The sequence below is a fragment of the Leptodactylus fuscus genome, chromosome 2 (genome assembly GCF_031893055.1).
Source record: "Leptodactylus fuscus isolate aLepFus1 chromosome 2, aLepFus1.hap2, whole genome shotgun sequence".
NCBI classification, from domain to species: domain Eukaryota; kingdom Metazoa; phylum Chordata; class Amphibia; order Anura; family Leptodactylidae; genus Leptodactylus; species Leptodactylus fuscus.
Genome location: NC_134266.1, coordinates 31,249,529 through 31,270,456, shown reverse-complemented (window position 1 = coordinate 31,270,456; position 20,928 = coordinate 31,249,529). Strand labels below are relative to the sequence as shown.

At 42.5% G+C, this 20,928-nt stretch overlaps 1 protein-coding gene across 2 annotated transcripts in view; it reads right to left on the bottom strand.

Moving 5' to 3' along the window:
* Positions 1-20,928, bottom strand: part of EPHA3 (EPH receptor A3) — a 334,850-nt gene that overhangs the window by 268,910 nt on the left and 45,012 nt on the right. For both annotated transcript variants that reach the window (XM_075263556.1, XM_075263557.1), the window contains exon 2: positions 10,803-10,867. In XM_075263556.1, the coding sequence (XP_075119657.1) occupies positions 10,803-10,867 (65 nt within the window). The remainder of the gene's footprint in view (positions 1-10,802; positions 10,868-20,928) is intronic.

Genomic DNA, 20,928 nt, shown 5'->3' with positions numbered 1-20,928 from the left:
AAATACTCGTACTCGATCAAGTACCATTCGCTATTCGAATGGAAAAGTTTGATGCAGAACCAGCATTGATTGGCCGAATGCTATACAGTCGGCCAATCAACGCTGGTTCTTCTCCTACCTTTAGAAGTCTTCTCCGTGCAGCTTCCCCGCGGCATCTTCCGGCTCTGAATTCACTCTGCCAGGCATCGGGCCTGGGCAGAGCCAACTGCGCATGCCCATGCTACATTTTCTTGTCGGCTCTGCCCAGGCCCGATGCCTGGCAGAGTGAATTCAGAGCCGGAAGATGCCACGGGAACGCTGCAAGGAGAAGACTTCTCGGAGGATCCAGCCCAACCCTCACTCGTGGACTTGGTAAGTATAATTTGATCGAACGTTGCCTACCCCTGAAACGAGCATTCCCCCCCCCCCCCATAGACTATAATAGGATTCGATATTTGATTCGAGTAGTCGAATATTGAGGGGCTACTCGAAACGAATATCGAACATTTTACTGTTCGCTCATCTCTAATCATGGTTTGTTTGTTTTTTTACAAAAATCCCCCAGGCCTCTACTTATGAAGAGACCCCAGAGCACAATAATGATTCACAGGTGGTAAACCCCAAATATCTTAGGTTTGGCCAAACCCAAGATTTTTAGAAAATTTGTAATGAACGCATCTTGTTATGAATTGGTTTGTTCATCTCTAGTGGGGTATCCCAACTTTTCTCCTAAGATTATGTCTGGGAAGGAAGGATAGGACATGTTGAATTTTACAGGAACCTCCCCCTTCTTCTTAGGTATGATAAGTTGTCGCCTAAGCTCAGGGGTGCACCTAGGCTTTGTGCCGCCTGAGGCGGACGTCAGAAAGCAGCCCCTCCCCCCGGAGGAGGGGGTTGAGCAGAGGCGGCGGGGTGGAGCCGAGGGGGCAGGGCCGAGCAGAGCGGAGCCGGCGGCGTTAGCAGGCAGAGAGCAGGCAGGGAGAGGACCTGCTCTCTGTTAAGCGTGAGGGGCGGCTGCTGGAGCAGCCCTGCGTCCACAGGGCCGCCCCAATCCACTGCTCGCTTCCCGTGCCGGGCTGCCGAGATGGTGATGCTGCTGCCCCCCCCCCCAGGGACCCAGCATAGCGCCGCCTGAAGCGGTCGCTTCAGGTCGCCTCATGAGAGGTGCGGTGCTGCCTAAGCTGAGCTGATCCACCCACCCACTTCCATTGTCCATTGTTCTGGAGAGTTCTATTTAGGTTGGACTTCCACAACCATTGCAGAGCGTGACTTGGGACTACAAACAGTGTTGAACTAAATAAGAAGACCCACTGACAGTTTTATTTGGCTCTGAGCATCCCTAGATAATAGATCTAATAGAATATATCTCTTTGTGTCATTTTTGTACCCCCTTGACTACACCCAACACCATTTTTGTTATTATTGGATGGAGCCAGGGTTTAACGTCTACTCTGCTTACTCTGGAGCACATTTATAGCAACACAACAGTTAACAATTTATCGAGCAATGTTTTCAACAAGACTGCCAATAATTCCTGGCAGATTTTACTCCAGGCTGATAACTGCGGTTGCAGTGGCACATTAACAGTTGATCACAAGACAAGACGTTTGCCAAGAGGACAGAGCTTAGAAGATGCAGCAAAAGCTGGAATTTCAAGTTTAGTACATTTTTTGGTGTGACTGAATATTTTGTGGTAGAACATTTTTAAAAAATTCAGAATTTAAGAATATTATATGAAATAAGGATTTTAAATATGAAAAAAAATTCATGCAATCCTGGGATGTTCAAAATTTATGCACACGGTGGGGAAGATTTACTAAGCATTTTTTGGGCTGCAACACCTTGGGCAGATAAATTTATTCCAATTTAGGCCAGAAAACTGGTGCCAGATATAACGGACCTCGGGACCATAGGACTTTCTGCAATGTACCTGAATTATTAAGTGAATCTTGTGCCAACACCCAATGGGATTAAGTTCGGCACATAAAATGCCAGTCCTAGTAAACTGACAAATAACTTAATAAAGGAGTTTTTGTTGCTTCCTTCCGAACCCACTCCTATCTTTGGCTCAAAAATTTTGGCAAAATCTGCAACAAAAAAAGCAACAAGTAGATGAATGTGTGTCTTAGGCCTCGTTCACATCTGTGTCTGTAATCCGTTCAGTGGAGTCCGCATGGGGGACCCCCGAATGGACTACCAAACGCATTGGCAATTGGTGAGCTTATGAAAACACATGGTCCGTGTGCTTTCCGCAGTCTCCGCAGGGAACATGCGAAGAGAAAAGTAGTTCCCGATCTACTTTCCTGTCCGCCACTGTGTGGAAAGCACACAGACCCCATTATAGTTGATGGGGTCCATGTGCTTTCAATGCACACTGCTTGTCAATGCGTTCGGTAGTCCATTCGGGGAGGGTACCCATGCAAACTCCCCCGAACGGATTACCGACGCAGATGTGAACGAGGCCTTAAGTGGGTTGTCCGGGAACTTGGAATTTATGGCCTTTCCTTAGTATACATACAGTATACATATAGTATTGAAGCCAAATTGGAGGTGGTCCTTTGCAACTATTTATGCGCTATCCTATTATAGATTATAAAATCCAATTTTGTGGACAACTTTTCCATTTGACCTGAAAAGGGGTGATGTTTAGTGGGACTGGAGGGGGAGAGGGGCATTGCTGTGAAGAAGGGGTATATGCTTATGATGAGGCAGTGCGTTCCAAAATTCTGGTACAAAATTCTGCTGCAAAGTAAGCAATGAATCCCTAATTTATTGACCCCCAGGCCCAGTACTAGATGTAACACAGTCTATTAGAAGCACATGCAGACCCAGAATAAAGATAGTACTGAAGATATTCTTTTATGTGGAGCTGCCTTTTAAATAACTGCTCTTTGTTCCACCTTCGTGACTCAATAATTTATACCGCCAACCAGACTCATTGCCAAGTGATAAGTAGATGGACCCTCAGCAGGCAGAGCATGTAGTGACATGTACTAGCACTAACTATGTATACTAAGCCTTGCTTGCTATATACTGTAGACCCCTGAGCACATAACCAAGATTTTTTTTTTTATTCACAGGATTTTGATTTTGGACTCCAACAGTGTCAAGTAAGATAAAATGAGAAAATGACAGATTGAGAAAATTTCAGTTTCAGGATCTGGATTTCATTGCTGACTGACAACGTGAATATATGGCTGACAATATATAAAAAGCAACACTCCTTTAATACTGTTTCTCCTAGGCCAGATTCATTATAGACTGTAGAGCTTATTATAATAATAATAATAATAAAATTCCAGGCAATTAAGGTAATATATATTGTGCTGGTGATATGCCATATGTGCCTGTCTAATAATAAAATGGGCCAAGATGTGAAAATTCATCAATACTTACTTCTAGGATTCCTTTATAAGTAGACTCGGCTGCGGATGGAGTGGTAGGGGGATGAGATTTTAAAACTGCATTCATGAGTGTTGTAGATTTTTTTCTTCACTATGCAGCAAATAGGTCTTGTGTGGACATAACCTTAGAGTAAGTTCACACAGAATTGGATGCTGAAAAATAATCTGAATTTTTGACGCTTTTTTTTTGCTGTGTTAATTTTCCCTTCGGCATACTGTTTTGGGGATGGGCCTGGAAAATCTGCTTCAAAAACCACATCCAAAAACTGCATTGAGTTTTTTCCACCTTCCATTAATTTCTATGGGGTTTAAAAGATGGGATTTGCCCGCAGATTGATGCTAATCTGCTACGACTCCCATAGAAATAAATGGGAGATGCTTCAAAATCTGTCTACAAAAAACTCATACCCTTAGGGCTCGTTCACACGAGGCAAGAGGGGGCTGATTCCACGTCATGGCGCTGAATCCACGTCATAATCCGCCCCCTCACAATGGAGGCCTATGTAGACCGCCAGTATACTGCCCTTTCTTCAGGTGGACTCCGCGACTGATTCAGCCCCGGCATCCGCCTCACGGCAGCACCCTCCAGACTAGCCCCATTCATTTGAGGAGGAAGCTGCGACTGTCACTCTCAGGACCAATATCCGTCAATCCGCTCGCCGTGTGAACGGGACCTTAGAATTCTTCAGAACTCCCCTCTTCTGTTTACACCTTGGCATGATCTCTAGCCACATAAGCTGACCAGCCAGTTAATGCTAGCTTACATGATGTGTTAACCACAGTGATGTCACCACTGTGAGTCGTCGCTATCTGACTCACTTATGTGGCATCACCAAACAAAAATGTGTTGGGTAACCCAAGCAATGGCAAAAAGGGTCAGGGAAAAATTCTGAAGATAAATACATAAAAAAATATATAAAATGTACAAGTTATATAATTTTATTTTATATTTTTACCTTTATAAACTGATTTATTGCAATAGCAAATATAAAACATTGTCATGAGTGATACCTGGCAGTAACATACGGTATTGACATCCATATGCTGTACACGCTATTATTTATTAGACCTCAATGGATAAAATTTACTGCAGCTAATGTATTACTCTCCAACCTGTGCAGATTCTAGATTACCTTTACATATGTGCTTTATCTTCACTGGTGGAATAATAAAGGACTTGTAACTTTTTTTTAACTAGCCCCGCACTGTTTTATATCAATTCTTTATAACATATTCTTACTATAAAGATAAGGTGATCAGGGAATTAGTAGATTCATATGGCCACCTTCATGTGGATGAATTGTGTGCGGTGCCTGGCTACTTACTGTACATATGACGGTATTACAAGACTAGTTGTAGGTTACATTTCTCGTATAAGCTATAATAATTGGAAGTCATAGCATTCAGGCTCATACTTGGATTAAGTGTATGAAACGAGTCCATTAACCCCTTGATGACCAGGCTTGGAAAGGACAGAATGGCTCGCAAATTTTGGAGTTTCAGTTCCCGCTTTTTTATTGCTGTCTATTAAAATCTCTTCAACAATAGTATATATATATATATATATATATATATATATATATATATATATATATATATATAATTGTTTAATTATATATATAATTGTTAATTATATAATTTAATTTTTATTTATTAATGATAGTAATAATTATAAATAATAATAATAATAATTAATTTTGTATTTATTATGGATACTAATAATTATAAATAAAAATAATTTAATTTTTCATTTTTATAATTCAATTTGCTTTTATAATTTATATAATTTACTTATATATTTTTTTCATTGTTAACATTGTTAAAATTAAAACAAAAATGTTATTATATTGGTATTATAATGGGTTCTTGGACAGCCAAAAGACTGACCTGCTCTTGCTGTTAAAGGGGTTTTCCTCCTGTAGACATTTTCCCCCTATTTACAGTGGTCGAACCAAAAGTGACCAGAAGAACAGGGAGTGCATGTTACCCCGAGTACTCCTTGGGAAAGGAATGGTATAAGTAGTGGAGTAGCTATAGGTTGTGCAGTGGCAGCAGTTTTTACCGGGCTTTGGATCCTTAGGGGGCAACAAAAGTCCCTCTTCCACATAAAATTTACTATATTCTACATGGCACAATGTAGGTAGGGCACCATTACAGATTTTTATTAATGCTCATGGGTGTAACACACGCTTTCTCACTGCCTCTTTCACTTCTATAGGACTGCTGCATTGATACAAGTAAGTGGTGGTCGTCTTGGTGGTCAGGCTCCAACCAAAAAGTAGTTCATGGCCTATTTAATGGCCATATATCAGAACTTCTGTTCATAGTAAACCCTCTTAAAGGGAACATTTCAGATGCACTTGGGATATTAAACCAGCCACAGGCCTTTAATGAGTAAATGTCTGAAATGGCCCACTCCGAACACTGTAGTGGCCACTATGAAAAAGAAACTTTTATACTTACCTGAATACGGGTTGGCCTGGGCAAACAGAATCCTCTGGAAGGCAAAGACTCTTACACAATATTATTTCAGTGTAAAAGACACCCAAATTTGAAGGGTAATATGGTCTATTTACTGGGGGTTGGTGAAGGGTGGGCCCCCCAAATCATCTTAGCAGGTTGGTTCAAGTAACCTCAGTGGGACACTGCTCCTCGCACCCTTCTCTGATGCTCCTGATGTCTACTGTCTACTGAAGCCAAGGAAGTGCACCTTGGCTTTACAATGCATGCGCCCAAGGTCCGGTGCATTCGCCCTGAAGCCTCAGTGTGCTCCTCTGGCTTCAATGAACCATTTCAGACACAAGCAGAACCAGCAGCTGGGTACGTATAAAGGTTTTTTTGCTTTAAATTGAGGGCACCAATAGAGTAAGGAGCAGATTACTTGGGACCATAAGGACCTTTGGGTGGTGTAGGGTCCCAAACAGCCCTGACAAGTTCCCTTTACATGCCCTACTTGCCTTTCATTCTCGCAGACATCATTATTAGTAAAGACTCATTTGTTACAATGTTATTCTGCGGTGTATGACATCTCAGATGCACTGGGAAGCTTCTACTTCTCTTTCATCGTCTTTTAAATACTTCCAAGACATTTTATAGCTGTCTAGAAATCAAAGTCTGACCTGCACTTTTTGCAGAGAAAACAACAATTCATAGATTAGACAATGCTATTTTAGAAGGTTTGGCGTGCTGTCAGCAGCGAGGTGTGCCAGGAGAGGCAGACACAATGATGACAGATATATTAAGTACCTGTGATATAAAGCACTCGTGCTGGAGGGACAGATAGGATTACTCTGCCGTGTTCGGATACATTTAATGAGTGAAAATATAACATAAAATAGTGTCATCCTTTAAAAACATTCTAAATTAACCCTCTGTCTACCCGATCCACATGCTGCTGATACATTGATGTACGGACACAGTATAGTATAATATGATAGTATTTTAACTCCTATGTCCATTTATGTACGGTATTTGTATGGGGCATTGACTCTCATTGGAGAAATGCAGCTGATGTATGGAGTCTTACAGGCAATGCTATATGGGAAAACATAGGTACCTATAGAGAAAAGAGAGAAGGGTAGTCTTTTTTCCTTCTGGAGAAGAGCTCATATAAATATACAGAACAATAATAAAATTAGAAGCTTCAAGAATTATAATTGTTCATAGGTGGTCCACAATGGGGCATAATACTGTGTGAAAGGGCCACTATGGGGCATAATACTGTGTGCAGGGGCCACTATGGGGTATAATACTGTGTGCAGGGGCCACTATGGAGCATAATACTGTGTGAAAGGGCCACTATGGGGCATAATACTGTGTGCAGGGGCCACTATGAGGCATAATACTGTGTTCAGGGGCCACTATGAGGCATAATACTGTGTTCAGGGGCCACTATGGGGCATAATACTGTGTGCAGAGGCCACTATGGGGCATAATACTGTGTGCAGGCGCCACTATGGGGCATAATACTGTGCATGCAGGGGCCACTATGAGGCATAATACTGTGTTCAGGGGGCACTATGGGGCATAATACTGTGTTCAGGGGGCACTATGGGGCATAATACTGTGTGCAGGGGGCACTATGGGGCATAATACTGTGTGCAGGGGCCACTATGGGGAATAATACTGTGTGCAGGGGGCACTATGGGGCATAATACTGTGTGCAGGGGGCACTATGGGGCATAATACTGTGTTCAGGGGGCACTATGGGGCATAATACTGTGTGCAGGGGGCACTATGGGGCATAATACTGTGTGCAGGGGCCACTATGGGGAATAATACTGTGTGCAGGGGGCACTATGGGGCATAATACTGTGTGCAGGGGCCACTATGGGGAATAATAGTGCATGCAGGAATGGGGGAGTGTTGATCGGGGTCTTGGGGGGTCATGGGAGGGCCATGTCAAAAGTTCGCCACAGGGTCCCACCATTTCTATTTACGCCACTAGTTATTAAGGTGGACAGCAGATATTTAACCTAGTGACAGATTCCCTTTTAAGTAAAATTGCAATTAAAATGGGTGGTCTTCTCAAACAATAAGAAGTTATGGTGGAATCGGGTGGTCCGCTCAAAGAGGTGGAGGTCTTGTATTAGTGATCTAGAGTGAACTATTACGTCACACTGTCTCCAGCAGGATTTCATGATAAGGTCAGCCATTTGCTCTAGAGGCTTTTGGAGAGTTCAGAAAAGTGACACGGGTTAAAAATCTAACTTGAAAGATGTTGGCTATCATTACGGGTGCCAAGTACATATCTGAGAATTTTAGGTCAACTGCCAAGTATGTGGTTAATGCTGCAGAAACACAGCTGGATTAAGCCGCTTGGTAATGAGTGGAGTCGGATTTGGGGGTGTGAAATTGCTGCATATTTCTAATAAGAGAACAAAGATGTGACAGGTTTCCAGCCTTTGGACATCTCCAGTTGTGCCCCAGACATTTTATTTTTTTTAAAAAATGGTATAGACTGACACAAAGTGGTTACTATTTACAAAGTTTATTATTAGAAGCCTGGATCTATTAGAACAATAGTCATTGTCTCTTTAGTACATGAAGACTGCTACAGCTTCCACAAAGGTTTCACCCAGCTCTCCCAGACTCCTACTTTGCAAATCTTTCATATCAAAGCATGTGTTGCACAGAGTGATAAATCCCTCCATATAATGTCACCCAACTTTCCTAGAGACAGATTAAGCATTTCTTATTTAAAGAGGAACTTTCCTAACCACCTCCGCCAAGCCCAACTATTCAACTCCATCAATAGTCTCTGCCCCACAGGATTCTGGCACAGTTGGAATTTTTTCTCTAGCTCCCACCGTTCCTGAGCAATCAATGCTGTTAGTTTTGGTGCCCTATTTTCTATTTAGTCTCTGTGCTATCAGGAGAGCGGTGTCAGGCAGGAACAGACAAGGGGTGTGATTCTGAGCTCTGACACTGGCTGCCTCTGATTGGAGCTCTGAATCACACCCCCTGTCTGACACTGATCTTCCACAGGACTGAAATACTACATCAGGAGCCAAAGATAACTGCGCTTGTTGCTCAGGAATGGTGGGGACTGTAAAGAAAATTCCAACTGTATCAGTGGGCCATCGACTATTAACAGATGATAAAAACATGAATTATCTTATGGTATTGCCGATGTCACAGACCTTCTTCACTGGTTTTATGAGATGCCGATTGATATCTCTAATTCTAGCCATACATAGTAGATAGCGATCAGCCATCATACCACTGATTGATCAATCATGGGATTGTTTGTTCAAATATTCCTACCACCAATTCCAACAATTACACTGACCAATCGGGGGGCAAGTTTAGAAAAATAAATTATTGTGCCTGCGCGAATGATTGGCCAAATTCTGGCTGATCGTACCATAAACTTCTATATTTAGACCAATGGGTGAAACATTTATTTTTTTGGTCTTGTGAATTTGAGGTATTTTATAAAAATAATTGTTGGCCGAAATGGACAAAATTGTCCATTTTGGCCACCAAAGTCTACCATGTATTGACAGCTTAAGCCATTCAGAGCACACTAGCCCCAAGCCAGTGTATAGAGCACCAGTTTTTACTCTACAGCAATTTTTAGAAAATCTTTTTCCCCATTTTATTGCCCATGGGCCCATCAGTATGAATTTAGCTTTAAGGTAGATACATATTATACAAATAATGGTGGAACTGGCCAACAGGATCATCTAACAATTATGGGGTATACCAATTCCCGCAAGGGCGCATCAGGTAAGAGAAGGATCCAACATGTTGGAATTCTGCACTGAGTGATAAACTGATCCCAGAGATGTCTGGGTCTCCCTGAAAACATGCCAAGCCAACTGTGTGTGCTTATAAGTTTGTCAGGAGGAATAGCCATTGGCTATCTAAGGCGTATGGCCATCTTAACTCATGCTGACCTCAGAAAAGGTCAGAGAAATATATCATATACTTTATTGTATTGTGTCGTATCATATCATATTATATTATTATTAGAGATGAGCGAGTAGTATTCGATCGAGTAGGTATTCGATAGAATACTCCGGTATTCGAAGTACTCGTACTCGATTGAGTACCACTCGCTATTCGAATGGAAAAGTTCGATGCAGAACCAGCATTGATTGGCCGAATGCTATACAGTCGGCCAATCAACGCTGCTTCTTCTCCTACCTTTAGAAGTATTCTCCGTGCAGCTTCCCCGCGGCATCTTCCGGCTCTTTATTCACTCTGCCAGGCATCGGGCCTGGGCAGAGCCGACTGCGCATGCCCGCGCTACAAGAAAATGTCCGCTTTGACTGCAAGCAGCAATTTTCTTGTAGTCCGGGCATGCGCAGTTGACTCTGCCCAGGCCCGATGCCTGGCAGAGTGAATTCAGAGCCGGAAGATGCCGCGGGGACGCTGCGAGGAGAAGACTTCAAGGAGAATCCAGCCCGACCCTCACTCGTGGACTTGGTAAGTTCTATTTGATCGAATGTTGCCTACCTCTGAAACGAGCATTTTCCCCCCATAGACTATAATAGAATTCGATATTCGATTCGAGTAGTCGAATATTGAGCGGCTACTTGAAACGAATATCGAATATCGAACATTTTACTGTTCGCTCATCTCTAATTATTATATATCAGAACATCACTGTCTGGTTGAGTTATACATTCCAAATACACAAAAGCCTCAGGGTCAGCAATGGTTAAAAATTCAATAAAAACCGAGTATTTCCCAGTGGCTGTGTACTCGGGATGAAGCGTCTTCTACAAGGCATTTCAGAAATAAACACAAACCATCTTCCTGTGCTGAAAAAAAAAAAAAAATTCTTCTTTTTAGTTTGACATCCAGAAGAGGCTTAGCAATTCTGCAGCGTACCATGAAAAAGGAAACAGTCGTTAAATAGCATATTGTTCTGAAACAGCATTTTCCCATTTCACAGTCTAGTAAACTCACCCCGTGTGACGGATAGGAGATCCAGCCCAGCTCCCCCTGAATTGCTTTCGAATCCAGCAGATTAACTACAAAAGAAGAGAAAATAAAAAATAAATAAACAACCTGGAATGAGATATCTGTCTGCGTCCAGTTAACCTACAAGACGTGTTTATTTGTCGTGCCGCACAGGGTTTCATTTTTTCAGGTGGTCTGGTGGGTCGAAACGAGAAACAGAGAGATGAAACAGGTTGAGTCTTTTAGATAGGAACAACAGGACCACAAAGGAGTCGGGAGTTTATAAAACAAACACTCAGCGGGTTCTAAGGAGGAATCTCCAACTAAATTATTAACAGATAACCCGGGGGGGAACTATTAATGAGATATCACAGCGGTATTAGTAAGACACATCTTGCACCATGAACTGAGAGGTCTTACACCCGTCTTGGTGGCTCATTCCTTTCTTGACCTGACACACTTAGCTGTATGAAGGCTTAGAACACAATGCCCAACAAAATAATACACAACAACATGACCTTGCGGCATCTGATTGACTGCCAAATTCAGGGTAGGCATGAGCGGCATTTGGTATGTGCTATTTATTTTACCACCTTTTTTGTACTTAAAGGGCCATTCTTCTTGGAACAAGTAGTATCTAAGTGATGGCTGGGGCGGGTGTCCTGGTCTGGGTGCTACTTTAACAATACAGAAAAAAATACAGAATTTTATGGACTCTTGGCTTGCTTAATATTTGGTTTTCCATATGGAAGAATGTTATCCGGATCTTGCCAGAGTCTGAGATAGCACATTAAATACATAGCTTTGAGATGACCATTTTGTTGTTACCCGGGATCTAATTGACCACCATGTTCCATCCAATATTTTTGAGAGTTAATATAAAGGGTAACTTCTCTCAGCCATGTTTCTACCCAATATCTTAAAGGGGTTTCCAAGACATAGATATTGGTTACCTATCATTAGGATAAGTCATTAACATTTAATTGGTAAGGATCTGACACCTGGGGCCCCCATAGATCAGCTGGTTGAAGAGACTGCAGCATACAGATGAATACCACGCACAGTGCCATACTTAATGTAGGGGCTGCTTTTGGTATTGCAGTTCAGCTCCATCCACTTGAATAGGACTGAGCTGCTGCTATACCATGTGACTGAAGAACCTGACATCATCAGCTCAGGGATCCCAGCAGTTATAAGCTGATTGCAGGATTCTAGGTGTCGTGCACCCACCAACCATATGTTGATAACCTATATGGAGGACAAGGGACCCTCACTCTTGTCATCATGGATGTTGCAGCAGATAGATGTTACAGCAGATAGTCTCCCAACAATCCAGTGAAGAGCTGATAAGTGGATGGACCCTACTTCTAATGGTCTCTGCAATTGACACCAATTTCACTAGATAAAATAATGACTAGAGATGAGCGAGTAGTACTCGATCAAGTAGGTGTTCGATTGAATACTACGGTATTCGAAATACTCGTACTCGATCGAATACCACTCGCTGTTCGAATGTAAAAGTTCGATGCAGAACCAGCATTGATTGGCCGAAGGCTATACAGTCGGCCAATCAACGCTGGTTCTTCTCCTACCTTTAGAAGTCTTCTCCGTGCAGCTTCCCTGCGGCGTCTTCCGGCTCTTCATTCACTCTGCCAGGCATCGGGCCTGGGCAGAGCCGACTGCGCATGTCCACTTGTAGTGTGGGCATGAGCAGTCAGCTCTGCCCAGGCCCAATGCCTGGCAGAGTGAATTCAGAGCCGGAAGATGCTGCGGGGACGCTGCACGGAGAAGACTTCTCGGAGGATCCAGCCCTACCCTCACTTGTGGACTTGGTAAGTGTAATTTGATCGAATGTTGCCTACCCCTGAAACGAGCATTTTCCCCCCATAGACTATAATAGGGTTCAATATTCGAGTAGTCGAATATTGAGGGTCTACTCGAAACGTATATCGAACCACAAACATTTTACTGTTCGCTCATCTCTAATAATGACGCATTCCAGGTATTTTTACCATTTATCACAAAGCAACCAAAATCAAGTCTAAATTATGTCTTTTTGTAAGTTACCATCAGTGACATAGAAGACCACATCTGCGTCTCAAAGTTTAGTGCTGGAGCTACACAAAAACTTTGGTCATGCCGCATGAAGATGACAATGTTAAATTCCGACATAACTGTACACAACATGAGATGAAATTTTTGGTTGCAGGTCACAAGTACATGGCAAATCCATAACTGCTCGTGCAGGCAAAAAGCTTCCAAAATAGTTGTACAGCAGCGATCGTATCCTTTATTATTCACGTAACGTGTCTGCGAGCCCTAGTCTAAAGGGGACAGAGGGTAAGATGACTAAGAGAGCGGAAGTATTGCTGGTTAATAAGTAACTACAAGTCTTTATCATGAAGGTGCTCGGAAGAAGGATCCCTGGCTGCAACCTTTGCAAACATTTGCAAAATGGTATAAAAAGACGTGTCTTCTTAAAAAGAAACCTGCTCTGTGTGAACATGGCACAGGAAAGCACATATTTTTTAACACATCCAGGACTTCATAGGAAAGACTGTAACTCTACTAAATCTTGTTAGTAGATTCAGGTTAGTGAATATTTTATGACATTTATAGGAAGTCGTGATTCAGGCAGAACCTTCAAAAATAAAAGCTCTTGACGCAGATATAAGTTTAGGTCTTGTTACAGTTTTAATATCCTAGCTGTATAAAACATCTCCCGAATCCTTCCAGATACAAAACTAATATTGCTTATGGAGGTGATTTAAGTCTAACATAATCACTAAAACACAAATATGTGACGGAAACAGGAAAATCAATAATGTTCCGGTATCAGTAACGCAACTCAATCAGAATACAGAACAACAATCACTCAGACCAAATACACACTATCCTCCCTCCTTACTAAGAGAAAATCAATGTTTTAGCTCGTTTTCATTAGCAGAACTTGTAGACTGTGGGCACAATCAATATACATCATGGAAGAAAATGACAGGAAGGGAGGATGGCCCCGCTACTTATCAGCGGGCTGACACACTCGGACCGCTCACATCTAATTCATTGTATTCTCTTACATGTGCTATTGCTATAGTCAGCACATATCACTAGATATATTCACTGTAAAGGACATCATTTCCTTATAAGAACGCAAAAGAGTCTAAGATTTAGAGGTGTCCATAGAACATAAAAGTCCAAGAACGTTTGGCATGGCCATAAAACGAATTTTACCTGTAGAATTGCAATAGTTTACCCTATAGATTTTCTTTTAGCTGTGTTTCACTGTGTGGGGCCTAATATAATTAAGGATAATGAATCGTTTTTATTTTGAAAGTGTTGGAATTGGCAACTTTTTTAAAATTCTGATGCCACCTAAAATTGGTCCCAACACTGATTTCACGACCTCAGCTCCATCATTCCACCACAGCCCTGTACATGACCACACTCTTTTACCACTTCAAATTAGTCAAGACTAGAGATGAGCGAACAGTGTTCTATCGAACTCATGTTCGATCGGATATTAGGCTGTTCGGCATGTTCGAATCGAATCGAACACCGCGTGGTAAAGTGCGCCATTACTCGATTCCCCTCCCACCTTCCCTGGCGCCTTTTTTGCTCCAATAACAGCGCAGGGTAGGTGGGACAGGAACTACGACACCGGTGACGTTGAAAAAAGTAGGCAAAACCCATTGGCTGCCGAAAACATGTGACCTCTAATTTAAAAGAACAGCGACGCCCAGCTTCGCGTCATTCTGAGCTTGCAATTCACCGAGGACGGAGGTTTCCGTCCAGCTAGCTAGGGCTTAGATTCTGGGTAGGCAGGGACAGGCTAGGATAGGAAGGAGAAGACAACCAACAGCTCTTGTAAGAGCTAAATTCCAGGGAGAAGCTTGTCAGTGTAACGTGGCACTGACGGGCTCAATCGCCGCAACCCAGCTTTCCCAGGATCCTGAATGGAATACACTGTCAGTGTATTCCCGTATACCCGATATATACCCCGATACCCGTTCCAACGGTGTGCCCCCCCACCTTCACCCCAGAAATACCCTGCAAGTCCCCTAGCAATAGAATTGGGGCTATATACACCCACAATTTTTACTACTGGTATACAGTGCCATTGTCTGACTGGGAATTCAAAGAATATATTGGGAATACAAATACCCTCATTTCTTGCTACTGCCATATAGTGCCAGTTTCTGACTGGTAATTCAAAGAATATATTGGGGTTACGTGCACCCACAATTTTTACTACTGGTATACAGTGCCATTGTCTGACTGGGAATTCAAAGAGTATATTGGGAATACAAATACCCTCATTTCTTGCTACTGCCATATAGTGCCAGTTTCTGACTGGTAATTCAAAGAATATATTGGGGTTACGTGCACCCACAATTTTTACTACTGGTATACAGTGCCATTGTCTGACTGGGAATTCAAAGAATATATTGGGAATACAAATACCCTCATTTCTTGCTACTGCCATATAGTGCCAGTGTCTGACTGGGAATTCAAAGAATATATTGGGGTTACGTGCACCCACAATTTTTACTACTGGTATACAGTGCCATTGTCTGACTGGGAATTCAAAGAATATATTGGGAATACAAATACCCTCATTTCTTGCTACTGCCATATAGTGCCAGTGTCTGACTGGGAATTCAAAGAATATATTGGGGTTACGTGCACCCACAATTTTTACTACTGGTATACAGTGCCATTGTCTGACTGGGAATTCAAAGAATATATTGGGGTTATAAATACCCTCATTTCTTGCTACTGCCATATAGTGCCAGTTTCTGACTGGTAATTCAAAGAATATATTGGGGTTACGTGCACCCACAATTTTTACTACTGGTATACAGTGCCATTGTCTGACTGGGAATTCAAAGAGTATATTGGGAATACAAATACCCTCATTTCTTGCTACTGCCATATAGTGCCAGTTTCTGACTGGTAATTCAAAGAATATATTGGGGTTACGTGCACCCACAATTTTTACTACTGGTATACAGTGCCATTGTCTGACTGGGAATTCAAAGAGTATATTGGGAATACAAATACCCTCATTTCTTGCTACTGCCATATAGTGCCAGTTTCTGACTGGTAATTCAAAGAATATATTGGGGTTACGTGCACCCACAATTTTTACTACTGGTATACAGTGCCATTGTCTGACTGGGAATTCAAAGAATATATTGGGAATACAAATACCCTCATTTCTTGCTACTGCCATATAGTGCCAGTGTCTGACTGGGAATTCAAAGAATATATTGGGGTTACGTGCACCCACAATTTTTACTACTGGTATACAGTGCCATTGTCTGACTGGGAATTCAAAGAATATATTGGGGTTATAAATACCCTCATTTCTTGCTACTGCCATATAGTGCCAGTTTCTGACTGGTAATTCAAAGAATATATTGGGGTTACGTGCACCCACAATTTTTACTACTGGTATACAGTGCCATTGTCTGACTGGGAATTCAAAGAGTATATTGGGAATACAAATACCCTCATTTCTTGCTACTGCCATATAGTGCCAGTTTCTGACTGGTAATTCAAAGAATATATTGGGGTTACGTGCACCCACAATTTTTACTACTGGTATACAGTGCCATTGTCTGACTGGGAATTCAAAGAGTATATTGGGAATACAAATACCCTCATTTCTTGCTACTGCCATATAGTGCCAGTTTCTGACTGTTAATTCAAAGAATATATTGGGGTTACGTGCACCCACAATTTTTACTACTGGTATACAGTGCCATTGTCTGACTGGGAATTCAAAGAATATATTGGGAATACAAATACCCTCATTTCTTGCTACTGCCATATAGTGCCAGTTTCTGACTGGTAATTCAAAGAATATATTGGGGTTACGTGCACCCACAATTTTTACTACTGGTATACAGTGCCATTGTCTGACTGGGAATTCAAAGAATATATTGGGAATACAAATACCCTCATTTCTTGCTACTGCCATATAGTGCCAGTGTCTGACTGGGAATTCAAAGAATATATTGGGGTTACGTGCACCCACAATTTTTACTACTGGTATACAGTGCCATTGTCTGACTGGGAATTCAAAGAATATATTGGGAATACAAATACCCTCATTTCTTGCTACTGCCATATAGTGCCAGTGTCTGACTGGGAATTCAAAGAATATATTGGGGTTACGTGCACCCACAATTTTTACTACTGGTATACAGTGCCATTGTCTGACTGGGAATTCAAAGAATATATTGGGGTTATAAATACCCTCATTTCTTGCTACTGCCATATAGTGCCAGTTTCTGACTGGTAATTCAAAGAATATATTGGGGTTACGTGCACCCACAATTTTTACTACTGGTATACAGTGCCATTGTCTGACTGGGAATTCAAAGAGTATATTGGGAATACAAATACCCTCATTTCTTGCTACTGCCATATAGTGCCAGTTTCTGACTGGTAATTCAAAGAATATATTGGGGTTACGTGCACCCACAATTTTTACTACTGGTATACAGTGCCATTGTCTGACTGGGAATTCAAAGAGTATATTGGGAATACAAATACCCTCATTTCTTGCTACTGCCATATAGTGCCAGTTTCTGACTGGTAATTCAAAGAATATATTGGGGTTACGTGCACCCACAATTTTTACTACTGGTATACAGTGCCATTGTCTGACTGGGAATTCAAAGAATATATTGGGAATACAAATACCCTCATTTCTTGCTACTGCCATATAGTGCCAGTGTCTGACTGGGAATTCAAAGAATATATTGGGGTTACGTGCACCCACAATTTTTACTACTGGTATACAGTGCCATTGTCTGACTGGGAATTCAAAGAATATATTGGGAATACAAATACCCTCATTTCTTGCTACTGCCATATAGTGCCAGTGTCTGACTGGGAATTCAAAGAATATATTGGGGTTACGTGCACCCACAATTTTTACTACTGGTATACAGTGCCATTGTCTGACTGGGAATTCAAAGAATATATTGGGGTTATAAATACCCTCATTTCTTGCTACTGCCATATAGTGCCAGTTTCTGACTGGTAATTCAAAGAATATATTGGGGTTACGTGCACCCACAATTTTTACTACTGGTATACAGTGCCATTGTCTGACTGGGAATTCAAAGAGTATATTGGGAATACAAATACCCTCATTTCTTGCTACTGCCATATAGTGCCAGTTTCTGACTGGTAATTCAAAGAATATATTGGGGTTACGTGCACCCACAATTTTTACTACTGGTATACAGTGCCATTGTCTGACTGGGAATTCAAAGAGTATATTGGGAATACAAATACCCTCATTTCTTGCTACTGCCATATAGTGCCAGTTTCTGACTGGTAATTCAAAGAATATATTGGGGTTACGTGCACCCACAATTTTTACTACTGGTATACAGTGCCATTGTCTGACTGGGAATTCAAAGAATATATTGGGAATACAAATACCCTCATTTCTTGCTACTGCCATATAGTGCCAGTGTCTGACTGGGAATTCAAAGAATATATTGGGGTTACGTGCACCCACAATTTTTACTACTGGTATACAGTGCCATTGTCTGACTGGGAATTCAAAGAATATATTGGGGTTATAAATACCCTCATTTCTTGCTACTGCCATATAGTGCCAGTTTCTGACTGGTAATTCAAAGAATATATTGGGGTTACGTGCACCCACAATTTTTACTACTGGTATACAGTGCCATTGTCTGACTGGGAATTCAAAGAGTATATTGGGAATACAAATACCCTCATTTCTTGCTACTGCCATATAGTGCCAGTTTCTGACTGGTAATTCAAAGAATATATTGGGGTTACGTGCACCCACAATTTTTACTACTGGTATACAGTGCCATTGTCTGACTGGGAATTCAAAGAGTATATTGGGAATACAAATACCCTCATTTCTTGCTACTGCCATATAGTGCCAGTTTCTGACTGGTAATTCAAAGAATATATTGGGGTTACGTGCACCCACAATTTTTACTACTGGTATACAGTGCCATTGTCTGACTGGGAATTCAAAGAATATATTGGGAATACAAATACCCTCATTTCTTGCTACTGCCATATAGTGCCAGTTTCTGACTGGTAATTCAAAGAATATATTGGGGTTACGTGCACCCACAATTTTTACTACTGGTATACAGTGCCATTGTCTGACTGGGAATTCAAAGAATATATTGGGAATACAAATACCCTCATTTCTTGCTACTGCCATATAGTGCCAGTGTCTGACTGGGAATTCAAAGAATATATTGGGGTTACGTGCACCCACAATTTTTACTACTGGTATACAGTGCCATTGTCTGACTGGGAATTCAAAGAATATATTGGGAATACAAATACCCTCATTTCTTGCTACTGCCATATAGTGCCAGTGTCTGACTGGGAATTCAAAGAATATATTGGGGTTACGTGCACCCACAATTTTTACTACTGGTATACAGTGCCATTGTCTGACTGGGAATTCAAAGAATATATTGGGGTTATAAATACCCTCATTTCTTGCTACTGCCATATAGTGCCAGTTTCTGACTGGTAATTCAAAGAATATATTGGGGTTACGTGCACCCACAATTTTTACTACTGGTATACAGTGCCATTGTCTGACTGGGAATTCAAAGAATATATTGGGAATACAAATACCCTCATTTCTTGCTACTGCCATATAGTGCCAGTGTCTGACTGGGAATTCAAAGAATATATTGGGGTTACGTGCACCCACAATTTTTACTACTGGTATACAGTGCCAATTTCTAACTAGGAATTCAAAATGCGCAAGGCTCCCGGAAAGGGACGTGGACGAGGCCGTGGGCGAGGTCGGGGGAATGGTTCTGGGGAGCAAGGTAGCAGTGAAGCCACAGGGCGTCCCGTGCCTACTCCTGTGGGGCAGCAAGCATTGCGCCACTCCACAGTGCCAGGGTTGCTTGCCACATTAACTAAACTGCAGGGTACAAACCTTAGTAGGCCCGAGAACCAGGAACAGGTCTTGCAATGGCTGTCAGAGAACGCTTACAGCACATTGTCCAGCAGCCAGTCAGACTCTGCCTCCTCTCCTCCTATTACCCAACAGTCTTGTCTTCCTTCCTCCCAAAATTCCGAAGCTTTACAGAACAATAACCCAAACTGTCCCTGCTCCCCAGAGCTGTTCTCCGCTCCTTTCATTGTCCCTCAACCTGCCTCTCCACGTCACGATTCCACGAACCTAACAGAGGAGCATCTGTGTCCAGATGCTCAAACACTAGAGTCTCCTCCATCTCCGTTCGATTTGGTGGTGGATGACCAGCAACCCACCCTCATCGACGATGATGTGACGCAGTTGCCGTCAGGGCATCCAGTTGACTGGCGCATTGTGCGGGAGGAGGAGATGAGACAGGAGTTGGAAGAGGAAGTGGTGGATGATGAGGACACTGACCCGACCTGGACAGGGGGGATGTCAAGCGGGGAAAGTAGTGTGGATGTTGAGGCAGGTGCAGCACCAAAAAGGGTAGCTAGAGGCAGAGGCAGAGGTCAGCAGCTTAGGCGAAGCCAGGCCACACCCGGAATCTCCCAAGATGTTCCAGTTCGTACCCAGCCCCGAAAAACTCCCACCTCGAGGGCACGTTTCTCGAAGGTGTGGAGTTTTTTCAAGGAATGCGCCGAGGACAGATATAGTGTTGTCTGCACAATTTGCCTCTCGAAATTGATTAGGGGCTCTGAGAAGAGCAACCTGTCCACCACTTCAATGCGCCGTCATTTGGAATCCAAGCACTGGAATCAGTGGCAGGCAGCAACGGCAGGACAAAGGCCGCCTGCCGTTCACGCCACTGCCACTGCCTCTGCCTCTGCCTCTGCCACTGCCACTGCTGACTGTGCTGGCGATGCACTCCAGAGGACGAGCCAGGACACCACTTCATCTGCCTCCGCCACTTTGTTGACTTCTACCTCATCCTCCCCTGGTCCTGTCTTATCTCCTTCTCCTGCACCATCAAAGGCACCATCAGGCGTTTCTTTACAACAACCCACCATCTCTCAGACATTGGAGCGGCGGCAGAAATACACTGCTAACCACCCACACGCGCAAGCCTTGAACGCCAACATCGCTAAACTGCTGGCCCAGGAGATGTTGGCGTTCCGG